The sequence below is a fragment of the Protomyctophum bolini genome (genome assembly GCF_963924005.1).
Source record: "Protomyctophum bolini genome assembly, chromosome: 7".
Taxonomy (NCBI): Eukaryota; Metazoa; Chordata; class Actinopteri; order Myctophiformes; family Myctophidae; genus Protomyctophum; species Protomyctophum bolini.
This window is the reverse complement of record NC_137868.1, coordinates 24,398,964-24,410,453: the sequence shown is the minus strand read 5'-3', so window position 1 is coordinate 24,410,453 and position 11,490 is coordinate 24,398,964. Positions and strand designations below refer to the sequence as shown.

Below are 11,490 nucleotides of genomic sequence, written 5' to 3'. Positions count from 1 at the left end.
ACAAACACCCACAGACCAACTTTCTTTTGATCAATACCAGCATGCATTGCACCTCATATAATCTGAGTTCCCTGAACCTCATGTAATTGGGTTGTAGTTTAATTGGTGACCATTGGACTCCTGATGTATACCTGGTCACTTCTCTGGGTAGTTTAAAAGCATGTTGCTAAAGAAAATGCTATTCCAATGCATTTCTGAAATATTGCAATTGAATTTGAACAGGTTCCCCTGGCCGAGAGGACCAGGGAAACACACAGAGCTTGACCTGTGAACTTGAGATCCTGTTTTCTCAAAACTATGGGTTTAGTATACATTTTGTAAAAACGTACTGTAGATTCATACAGCTTTCAAGCTCACATAGCTTGTGAATTGCAGGATACACACCTTATTGACGAAAATGCTGACTTGGGTGCCTCCTACCTGTACACTGTACAGAAAATTGTACATACTTTGGTTCAAGAACCAGCTGATCAGAAGGAATGTGACATTTTCAAATTAAATCCCCTTAGAATGACATAGCTGGCGGTAGTTTTGATTCATGGAAGTTATGGCGGATTCTTGAACAAAATGTCAATCTTTGCAGTTTGCACAGGCTTCATTGTACTCGAGTGTGTATCATGACATCAACATGCAGTCTGTAGCCTCTAACACTTTTTGCATAGAAAGCTTACAAACCTGGCCTCAAAAGTCCAAAGACCCCATTGACCTGAATTCTAAACCTCTCTCAAAACCATTAACCTCAAATAAAATACAATTATAAGACTTGGCCTGGTGTGCAGCTGATGAATAAAAATGGGGATTTACAACTGTGCCCTTTTCAATTGCTAGGCTTCAATTATTTTAAATGCCTGTGATCCCCAAGGCCATCGGACCTGTCTGTTGTGTCTTGTTTTTTATTAAAAACAAAATACATATGTGGTCGAAGAGCAGCACTTTCTTTGAGATCAGAGCACACTGTAGTGTAGGCTCTTCTGTGAAGTCCTCTGTGTTCTTCACATCCCCCTACAGCAGTGGTTTTCAACCTGTGGGCTATAAACACAAACATTGAAGAGAAGGTGAGGACTGAGGACGCAAATTCTGATTGGCCGGAATGAGAGGTTGTATGACGATGTACGATGATAAGAGCCTCACTTAGCCTCACTTCACACGGGTGTGTTTTCTTTCTTTGAAAAGTGAGTTTTCATTGTGATACCGATAAATAACGTATACTATGTTAGTTCCATTGATCCAAGCCAGAACACATTCGAAATGCATGCAGCCCATCAATCCTGACCACGGCAGCCGATATGTAGTCAGATGGGTGGGCCGCAAATACTTTTGAGATTTTCTATTGGGTCCTGATAGTAGCCTACAGAAAAGGTTGAGGACCACTGCCCTAGATCATACATGTTCTCTTTAGGCAATAATGTTAGTTGGAAAATCCAATGTTGTCCGTGGTTCACTGAACCCCAATATGGGACACATTTATAAGCTCATCATAGTCTTTTTTTTAATTAATTTTTTTAAGAAAAACCATTGATCAACTTTTTGTTTGTTTGTTTTTGTTCAAACTGAACACTACCTCTAAAGTTTTTTTTTTGCAGGGGGCAAAGTATAATGTTACCGTTTTGGTTTGTCTAAATTAGGGCTGGGCAGTATATTGATAATATCAACTATCAATATCATCTGTAATTTAGGATATTGTGATATATGACATTTTCATTTTGTCTTCCTGGTTTTAAAGGCTATGTTACAGTAAACAGAACTTACCTACGGTAACTGTTCTAGCTATTCTATTGTTTGTCTTTACCCACTTATATTGAGAGATTTGGTTAATTAATATTGTGATGGGCATTTTATCCATTATTGCCCAGCCCTATAGTCTGAATGTGTTTTGTTCTCTTTGAACATTGTGTGTTTTAAATGTGCTGCTATCACTTGCATGTTGCCTTTTGTTATTACTGAATTTATGTTAACATTTGAGGATAAAATAAAACTGGCAATAAAATCAAATGGGAGGGAGTCTTGTGAAAATAATATTTATTATAATATGTTTATTGTTGTATAATCTGCATGCATGCAGATTCTTCTTCCAAACGTTTTGGTAGATTGAAAATGTTATTCACAGTATGTAGAATGGTAGCTCTGGTCCATATAGCCTTCTACGATTATGGACCAGTCAGAGCTAGTAGAACTGGCGTTATGGGTACATTTCAGTCGATACAAAAACTGGAGGATGAAACCAGAAAAGCACGAAGACGTAGGAATTTATTGCAGTATCAAAATCCACCTTTAGATGGCAGTGAATCATAAGGTAAGTAACGGTAACATGAACATATAGTATTAGAGCATGCAACGTAGTATATGTTAACGTCTGAAACTATAGCAGTCAAATACTATGGACAACTGGCTCGTTGGTCTAGGGGTATGATTCTCGCTTAGGGTGCGAGAGGTCCCGGGTTCAAATCCCGGACGAGCCCTGTTTTTCACCAGTTCTCCTTTTTCTCTCAATTCTTCTCCTACTGCAATGTCATAATTGCTTCATCAATAACTACCAAAAAAGCACATTTGTGTCTATACAATATAAACAAGCATTGCACTGACCTAAAATACCGGTAAGCCCTTGGCCTTTTTTGGGTTATCTTTAAGCATCATTTTCTATACATAATAAATACATTTGTACGGCTGTACCTTTTCAGCAAACGGTTAATAAAGTAGCCTATTCAGTCAATAAATAAAAAAAACCCAATAAGAAATCACAATCACAGACTGTGATTGTGATCTAGGCCAAACCTAGCTCTGGTCCATAGCCTAGTAGAAGTCTATGGACCAGAGCTAGGCCAAACCGCACCAATGCAACTATAGTTGCATGATTGCTACAAAGCAGTTTTAAGGTCAACTGCAGTCACAATGATGCATTGTGTGCTTGTAGATCTGCTATTTTCAAAATATTTGTATACATTCCGCAATCCGCATAATGAGTACTTTGTACATTTGGTAGGATACTTTAAAGTACATTTTGATGCCGATACTTTTGTACTTTTACGTAAGTAAATTTAAATTCCGTGTTTTTACTACTACAAAGTATTTCTATATTGCAGTAATACCAGTATTTATTTACGTAAGTAAAAACTTTGAGTACTTTTTCCACCACTGATGTTTACAAGTAGTTTGCATTGCATGTTGCAACTTGCAAGGAGTTGCATGGCGACTGGCGAGTGTGAGTATTGTTTGCAACTTTGCAAGTGGTGCTGAGTGCTGACTATGAGATGTGTACAGTAACAGTAACGCGTTAGATTCGGGAAAAAACACAATTTCCCATGAGCCTTCGGGTGACTTTACGTCCGGTGATGCGCACAAGCGTCCAACTTCACCGTTTAGCGTTAGTGCTATGACAACAGGGGAATGGCTTCAAGTTGATGAGAGGGACAAGAGAAATGTGATTTTTGCCCGAGCAACAAATATTTATATAGTCTTTTACTGACAGGCGCTTCTTCACTCGGGTAAGCAAAACACGGGAATAGAATGGTACAACAACCCATACGATATTCTACAGTTTGGAACACGTTTGCTTTATATTCGCCTAAACTGAGCGCTAATAACCAGGTAGAGCTAGCTGTTAAACAGGCAGCATGCCGCTAGCAAAAATACCTGAGCTGAGCTGAGACTAACATGATGCTGCTTCACAGCTTGAATTGTTTCCTTTCAGTCTCGGACTTAAATGAATAATTTCAAAAAACATTACTACATTGTCCCTTCCTCGAGTCGTTAATCTGTTCTAAGAACCCAAAGTCTGTGTCACTGTCATTCATTATCAACCCTTTAAAAGTTGGCAAACATATTGAAGATGGATGAATTTAAATAATCTTACACTCCCTTCTCCTGACCCATGCCTTTCAGCCCCATTCCTCTATGGCAAGCACACATGATCAGTGAACAGGCCTGAAATATCTAAATGTATTCTGCTCTATTCTTTTGTAGCTGTTTATAAGTTATTATGCTATACAAAATAATTTAACACAATCTGAAACTCTGTGTGATAGGTTTGTTTCAAAACTGTCAATTGTGTACTGTATAGAGGCTTAGTTATGTGCAACAGGTTGGGGACCAATGAATGACTGCAGCACAGTGTGTTTTTACAGTATGATAGGATGATTGGATTTGGAGGATGTTTAGCTGGGTGAGTGTGGATAGGGTTTGTTGTGACAACAAAAATGTTATCAAAAGGGGGCTGAATACCTACATGTACTGTAGCTTTCTGCCTTTGTTTAATAACACATCGGGGGGGAGGGGGGATTTCTTTGTTATAGTCTCTCTCTCTCTCTCTCTCTCTCTCTCTATCTCTCTCTCTCTCTCTCTCTCTCTCTTTGGATTAGCTGTCCATTCCACCTGTTCATCAGTTAGCAATTAGAAAATCCGCTTGGCCTTTTTGCTTCGCCTCATGAAATCCTTGTCATGTGACTGGCCTTATAAGCGTTCTCATTGGTGGACAGTGACACCCCTGCTTGGAGTGTCACACATACACCACTCTACTGACTTGACAGTTGGCACTTAGGTAGTAGTCTCATGTAGAGACACTGGCGACTGGCATGGTGTCACTCGTGACAGTGACAAGGGAGGCCGACTGAACCCCAGGGATTTGGATTTCATTCAAAACCAAAATACAGCATTGGGATCACTTTGATATCTGATCTGTACCATAGAATTATCTCAGCAAATATTTTGACAATAAAAAATATACTTTTAATGAATCAAATAATAACTTTAACACCTCAAATCAAAATATGATCTAGTTTTGTCAGACCCAGGTTTCCATGAAGGATGTTATGGTCCTCCAAATTTTAGAGACATCAAATAATCAACATAAACCATTAGGTGTTACTGTAAACAGCATTTTGGAAATTAACCACATAAATTCCCTTCAAGGGTGGTATTTATATAGCAAATATCATACGCAAAGGCAAATCAAAGTGCTTTATGAAATTACTTTTTAAAGAGAAATAAAGGTATGGGACTCAGACCCACACACCATGGGGTCTGAGAGGATGAGAGATATACAGACACACATGACATGCACATTTCAGTGTGCAGACTTTATTTCTCTTTTCAGATTATATTAATAAAAACGAAATTGTGATACAGGGGTCTAAGCAGTACTATGCAACATGCACAATATGCCATATAGAAACGAACAAAATAACAAATGAGCATTAGAAAGATCTGAGCAAAGTTCTGGAGGGATTTTAGATATTAATACTTTTCTTTATTATATTGCTTATAATGCCAGATTTCAAACTCTCAAAGACAAAATTGAAATGTTCCACTTCATCCTAATACTAGTTTCTCATCACATTTCTTTGTGTCTCACTCTTTCACTCTGTGTTTATCTCCCTCCCATTCAGAGGCAGCATGTCTCTGTTCAAGGCCCGTGATTGGTGGTCGGCGGTAGTGGGAGAGGGTGAGGAGTTTGACCAAGGATGCCTGTGTGTCGGAGACGTGGATAACAGTGGCACAGGACATGGTCAGTGTGTGTGTGTATGTATGTGTTGTACAATCCATGATTAATGTTTGTGAGAAAATGAGTTTTATGATGCTAGCATTTAAGATTAGACATGATTAACCAAGTGTTTATCATGCACTATTTACAAACCCAATAAACTCTGAACTGTAAAAGCCTTACTTTATCCCTCAAAATCTCTCTCCGAACACTTCCAACATACTGTATACCAGTGCAGGCTGGTGGATAGTACTTCCTTTCTTACATCTATATTCTGTCACTGTGGCTCTTGTCTTGCAGACAAGGTGGTAGTGGGTAGCTACATGGGTATGCTGCGGATCTTCTCGCCCCAGGCCTGTAAATCAGGGGAAGGGGGCCAGGGCACAGCTGATGCCCAGCTTCTGGAGGTACAGCTTCGAGACGCCATCATCCAGGTGGAAGTGGGCAAGTTTGTCTCGTAAGTAACCCAACAAGGCAACACCAACATTGCAGGGCTGAGTGAGCATGGCTGAACCTTTCACAGCCTTTGTCGTGCTATTGCATTCAGGGTGAACAGGACTGGGTTCATGGCTGTATAGTAACTCAATTCCACAGTCAGCTATTATCTGTTATGCTAACTGGCTAAAGAACATACATTACAGAAAAATAAAATCAATAATAAATTAATTGATACATGGTATATAGAACCTGCTACGACTCAACTAATAAATGTTTATAATTACATCCAGCTGCAAGTCAGACAGCATGACAGACCATCACCTGCATACATCACCTGATGTACAGTATGTGGATGATTTGGTCATTTTTAGTCTGTAAAGTGCTGGTCTCCAACAGCTTCTGAGCGTATGCTCACAGTATGGTCTTGATTTTAATATAAAATACAATGCTAAAAAGAGTAAAATCAGGATTGTCTGAAGTAGGGAAGACAGACACTCAATCTTCCCTGACTTCCATCTAGCTGGCACTGCCTTAGTGTGTGCAGTGAGATCACTTATTTGGGCCATATTATCTCTGATGACCTTTCAGATGACAAGGACATCTATAGACAGTGGCGGAAGCTGTATGCCCAAGCGAACACGCTGTGTCGCAAATTTAGCATGTACTCAGTACCTGCGAAGATATTGCTCTTTAGATCCTTCTGTACACCGCTGTATATGGCAGTGCACACCTTTGGTGTCGCTACAGACAAGCCCGCATCAGACGACTCACAGTGGCCTATAATGACTGCATGAGGCTGCTGTTCTGAGTTCCAAGAAGCTCTGGTGCAAGTCAGATGTTTGTTAGTGTCTGGGTACCTACCTGCTCTGCTGTGCTACGTAGCCTTATGTACAGGTTCATGTGTAGGGCATCAGTCAGTAAATGACATCATCGCTATCATAACGGACCCTACACGCAGTTTGGTTAGGTTCTCATCTAGATTGTGGAACCATTGGCGCACATGATTGTATGTCAGAAACTGAACAGTGTGGGATATGTGCATTTTATTTGTGTTGTTTAATTGTGATATGGATCTCCCTGGGTCTGAAATAAAGATTGATTGATATAATTTGTATTAACTTACAGTAAACCACTCTGTTTGTGTTGGAGTGTTGGAGTCTTAACACACAACAAGCAATAGAAAGAAATACGGTAGTTCAAATATGAATAAAGTTAGTCAAGACTCTATTGCAAAGTTCAAGCTGTGCCCCGTGACAAGCCAGATTATTAATGTTTCCAAACACGCACATATTAATTATACTAAAGAACAATTGTTTGTGTTCAAACTAAGTGTTTGTGTCTAAATAGGAATGTTTTTCACTTTGTCCTGTGAAAAAGTGGCCTCCATTCAGAAACATGACAAAAGGTCCTCACTTGGGGGCGCCAATGGCCTAGTAGTGGGTTCCATTCTTGAGCCTCACAGCCTTTTCTGCTTTCATGTCATTCTTCACTGTACTAACAAAATAAAAGCAGAAAAGCCAATAATTTCTATAAAATGGTTTTCACTTAAGACTTTGAGAGTATAACCGTCCAAAGTATCGTATTTTCACCAGGATTTTCTACTACATGGCTTTATGGATTATCAAAATATCTATACCAAAGAGACACTTCACTTGCATTCAACTTTATTACTTTTTGGGGGGATTTTGGGCATCTGATATCCATTGTGACTGTAGGTCGCAGTTTACTAAACCTGCATCTCGTGTCTGTCACGCCTTGTAACATGCTCCATATATGGCCAATACAGAATTCATTCCATATGACATCATCAAACCCTGTACACTCAGTGTACAGGTTACCCTGTACACTGAGTACAGGGTACATAGTACCCCATAGTACTATGGAGTACTATGGGGTGGAGTACAAGTTGTGCACAGTGGCCTCACTAGAGTAGACCACCTGATGTGGTTAAATAATCTGATGATGTCCTGCTTGTGTATTTTCTTTTTAGCATTGTAAACTGCGGGCTTCTCTGGCAAACAGGCAAATAGCCACAGACTGTGGTGGTCACTTATCAGAATAACACAAAGATGTCAGGGGTTTCACTAATCCCCCTCCATTATCACCAGCCACTTGTAGGTTGTATGTGTGACCATGACCTCCGTTAGTATGTGTCAGAGTGGCATTAACTCAACATAACCCTGCTTAAAGCAGACCTAAAACACTGCTGCACGAGAGGATAGCATAGTGCTGTGTTGAAGAAGTAGTTTATGTCTGTACATCTGTGTAGTGTCTGTTTGTGATGACTGGCAATAAATTACATGCTTTTCTTAACATCTATAGTGCAGAGTGCAGACCTTAAAATGTATATTGAACATGAATTGTAAACATTCAAAGTATAGCTTATAATACAGTCTTTATTTAAACTGCCAAACACATGTGCCCATTCATAACTCATTATTCTGGTTGTTCATTCATAGAAAGCCTTCCCATTCCAAATCACCACCACATAAAGATGCTTTTTCTCTACGACACATAGAGCACAAACCACCATGTCAGACATTTGCTCTTGCCCCATGATTTATCACTTTCTATCAACCACCCAAAGTACCAAACATAGCCGTGCCTACAGCGCCACGCTAACCACAGAGTTACTAGCATAGTTGTTGAAACCCAGGAGCCCCATCCTGCTTTGTTTTTGCACAGGCTAATTGGATCTCAAGAGTTGGCCTCTGTTAGTTAAAGACTGTGAAATGTGCAAATCCTTCTTGTAGAAATGACATGTTTTGGAGTTATCCCTTCCGGGCCAAAACTATATGAAATTGTGGAGGAATAAGTGAAGTGAAGACAGAAAGAGACATGGAGAGGGAGGAATGGAATGATGTGGGGATGAAAGGAATGCAAGAATATGTCATCACCGCCGTTCCTATATGTGGGTGCCCAGGGACCTCAAGGAGAGCCTGGTTTCCAGGAAGAGGCGGTGGCGGTTTGCCCTAAAGGCTTCCCACATGGAGATGCCTGCAGGAGCATGGCACGTCTTGCACGGAATAAGTCTTTGTGGAATATGTTGTTTCGTTTCTGGTGGTTTCCAGCAGCGAGGCATTCTTCAGTGTCTGTTGGGTGCTTCCAAAAGTAGACCTCAACAGAAAAGCACTTTGTAAATATTGTCTCAGTCTGGATAGGATGAGGCAGGGAGATGGCGAAAGCTTTTAACTTTTACAGTGGGCAGTGTGGTTTCCACGGAAGAAAGCAAATCTCTGGGGTCTAATTTATATATAAAATTAAATAAAAACATATTGTTGTTCTTTCCTGGACAAACATTTGATTGTGGTGGTCGGGAGACGGTAAGCACTTGGGAGCACAGTAAAGCTGGCTAGCACATGTAGAGTACTGCGGATCAAATGAGTTTGTTGTATTCTCATGTGGTGAGTCCCGAGATCAATAGGAGTGTCGCTTGTTCCTGTTTGCGCTGCATCAACTTGAATGGACTCATGCCTTTGGAGTGGTTTTGAGGTAGAGGATTAAGCAGGCTGGTGTAGTGGTTAGACAGACTGTCCTGCTTCCGGAGGGTCACACATCCAGTCCCTGCCACAGCCAATACTTCCTATCAAAGTGCCCTTGAGCAAGACACTGAACCTACTCCTGCTCACGTTCTACAAGTTTGGCACCAGTACTAGCTGCCTGAAGTGGATAGATATTTTCACTTAGAAGTAAATATTTCACATTTACATAATAGTACAGTATAGGCAGACTGAGGATGAGTGAATTCTCTTTAATCTATAGTATACTGTCGATGTCCAAAAAGCGTTCCTTTTTGAATAAAATAATAATAATTAAAAAAAATGCCAATCTACAAGCTTGTATATCTGCTATTTTCACTACCTTTGTGTGACACTCTTGTGTGATAAAAACAAAACAAAAAACAATTTGAAACATTGAGATATGAGGTTTCTGCCCGACAGTGACGATGTACTTTACTGAGTGGGGTCCCCCTGGTTTCTATACTTGATCATTGGTCCCTTCCTTTTCTCTCTACACCAAATGAGAGCTTGTAGATCTGCTATTTTTGCTGAAAGTTCACCTATTATGACATGCCTGGGCCAGAACAGGGACTCTAGGGTTCATGTGGTTACCAGCCTGATACGATATACCAGTATTTGTCTAAAAAGGAATAAACAACGTAGAATCAGATTTCCTTTCCCTGTTAAGACAGCCGTGTTCTTTTTTTGTTGGTGTATGAATGAATACAGCCTAATCTAAATAGACCACCCAGAAGTGTAAATTAATCCCCCTGTTAGATTCAACCACAAAGCCATGGTGGAAGTCTAAACATCTTTTGAAGATGTTTAGACTGCTGGGAGTAAATTACAGCAAATAGTTGTGTCATCGCATTATTAATTTGATGATGATGATGATGAATCCAGCAGAGTCTCTGAATGTGTTCTGTCTGCCGTTTCTTTCCGTCATGTGTTCAGGTGTTCAGAACTCCTCCACTAGTCTCTGAATGTGTTCTGTCTGCCGTTTCTTTCCGTCATGTGTTCAGGTGTTCAGAACTCCTCCACTTGGCTGTTCTTCATCCCAGGAAACTTTCTGTCTACTCTATCTCAGGTAACGTGCGAGCGCACACACAGTCTCTCTCTCTCTCTCACACACACACACACGCACGCGCACACGCACACGCACACATACACACTCACTGCCGATTGCCATGTTTTCCACCAATAACATGTATGTATTTGATTTGTTTGGCGTAGGCACAGCGGGTAACGTGGAGCATGGAGCCCAGTATCAACTGAAGCTTGTGTATGAACACAACCTGCAGAGGACAGCCTGCAACATGACCTACGGCCCCTTCGGAGGAGTCACCGGTAGGGCTGACTGACTCAGCACGCATGCTCAGAAACAGACAGTTGTGGGGAGTTTCTTTTATCATCTGCCCTTGATAATTAAATCGAATCACAGTGGAAAGAATGCTACCCGATGTTTGAAAAGTTCTTGTATTGTAAACATTTGCAACAAATCACATTACGAGGTGTTGTGAGGTGTGAGGGTGACTTGAATAAAATAAATCGCCTATAGCTAATCTGCCTTTAAAATCTGCAATGTATCATAAACCACTAAACCTAGACCAAAGGACTTAAATATCCGTATTTGGCAGAGAAGCGTTGGATTTGATAGGACGTAAACATGCTTCTTTGGCCCGGGCCGGCCTAGGGGTCCGAGCACCTAGGCTGGTAATCCAGCCTGGAGGCGTGTTGCAGGTTTGGGTCCCGACAACCTTTGCTCCCTGACACCCTCTCCCCTCCATCTCTCTCCCCATTTCCTGTCACACTACTGTCTACCGATCAATAAAGCCATAAAAAAGGGGGAAAAAGCAACCATACTGTGGGTTCAGGTTACCATTACACTAACCTCACATCAAAATGTAAATGCCGCAGCATCTAACCACAGGAGATCCTGATTTATATGAAGTTCCATGCTGGACATGTGTCGGCGTGTCGCACACTGGAAAATAGCCAAGCCAATCCATAAGCACGACGTGTTGTGAGCTTGTAGATCGGCTATTGTCAGTGTGCGACATCGGCGTGCAACAGAGT

The 11,490-nt window shown here is 40.8% G+C and overlaps 1 protein-coding gene across 2 annotated transcripts in view; it reads left to right on the top strand.

The window, feature by feature from the left end:
• The first annotated feature begins 3,388 nt into the window (after positions 1–3,388).
• Positions 3,389–11,490, top strand: part of bbs9 (Bardet-Biedl syndrome 9) — a 194,111-nt gene continuing 186,009 nt past the window's right edge. For both annotated transcript variants that reach the window (XM_080769235.1, XM_080769234.1), the window contains exons 1-5: positions 3,389–3,482; positions 5,382–5,500; positions 5,777–5,933; positions 10,437–10,501; positions 10,648–10,761. In XM_080769235.1, the coding sequence (XP_080625361.1) occupies positions 5,389–5,500; positions 5,777–5,933; positions 10,437–10,501; positions 10,648–10,761 (448 nt within the window). In that variant the 5' untranslated portion in view covers positions 3,389–3,482; positions 5,382–5,388. The remainder of the gene's footprint in view (positions 3,483–5,381; positions 5,501–5,776; positions 5,934–10,436; positions 10,502–10,647; positions 10,762–11,490) is intronic.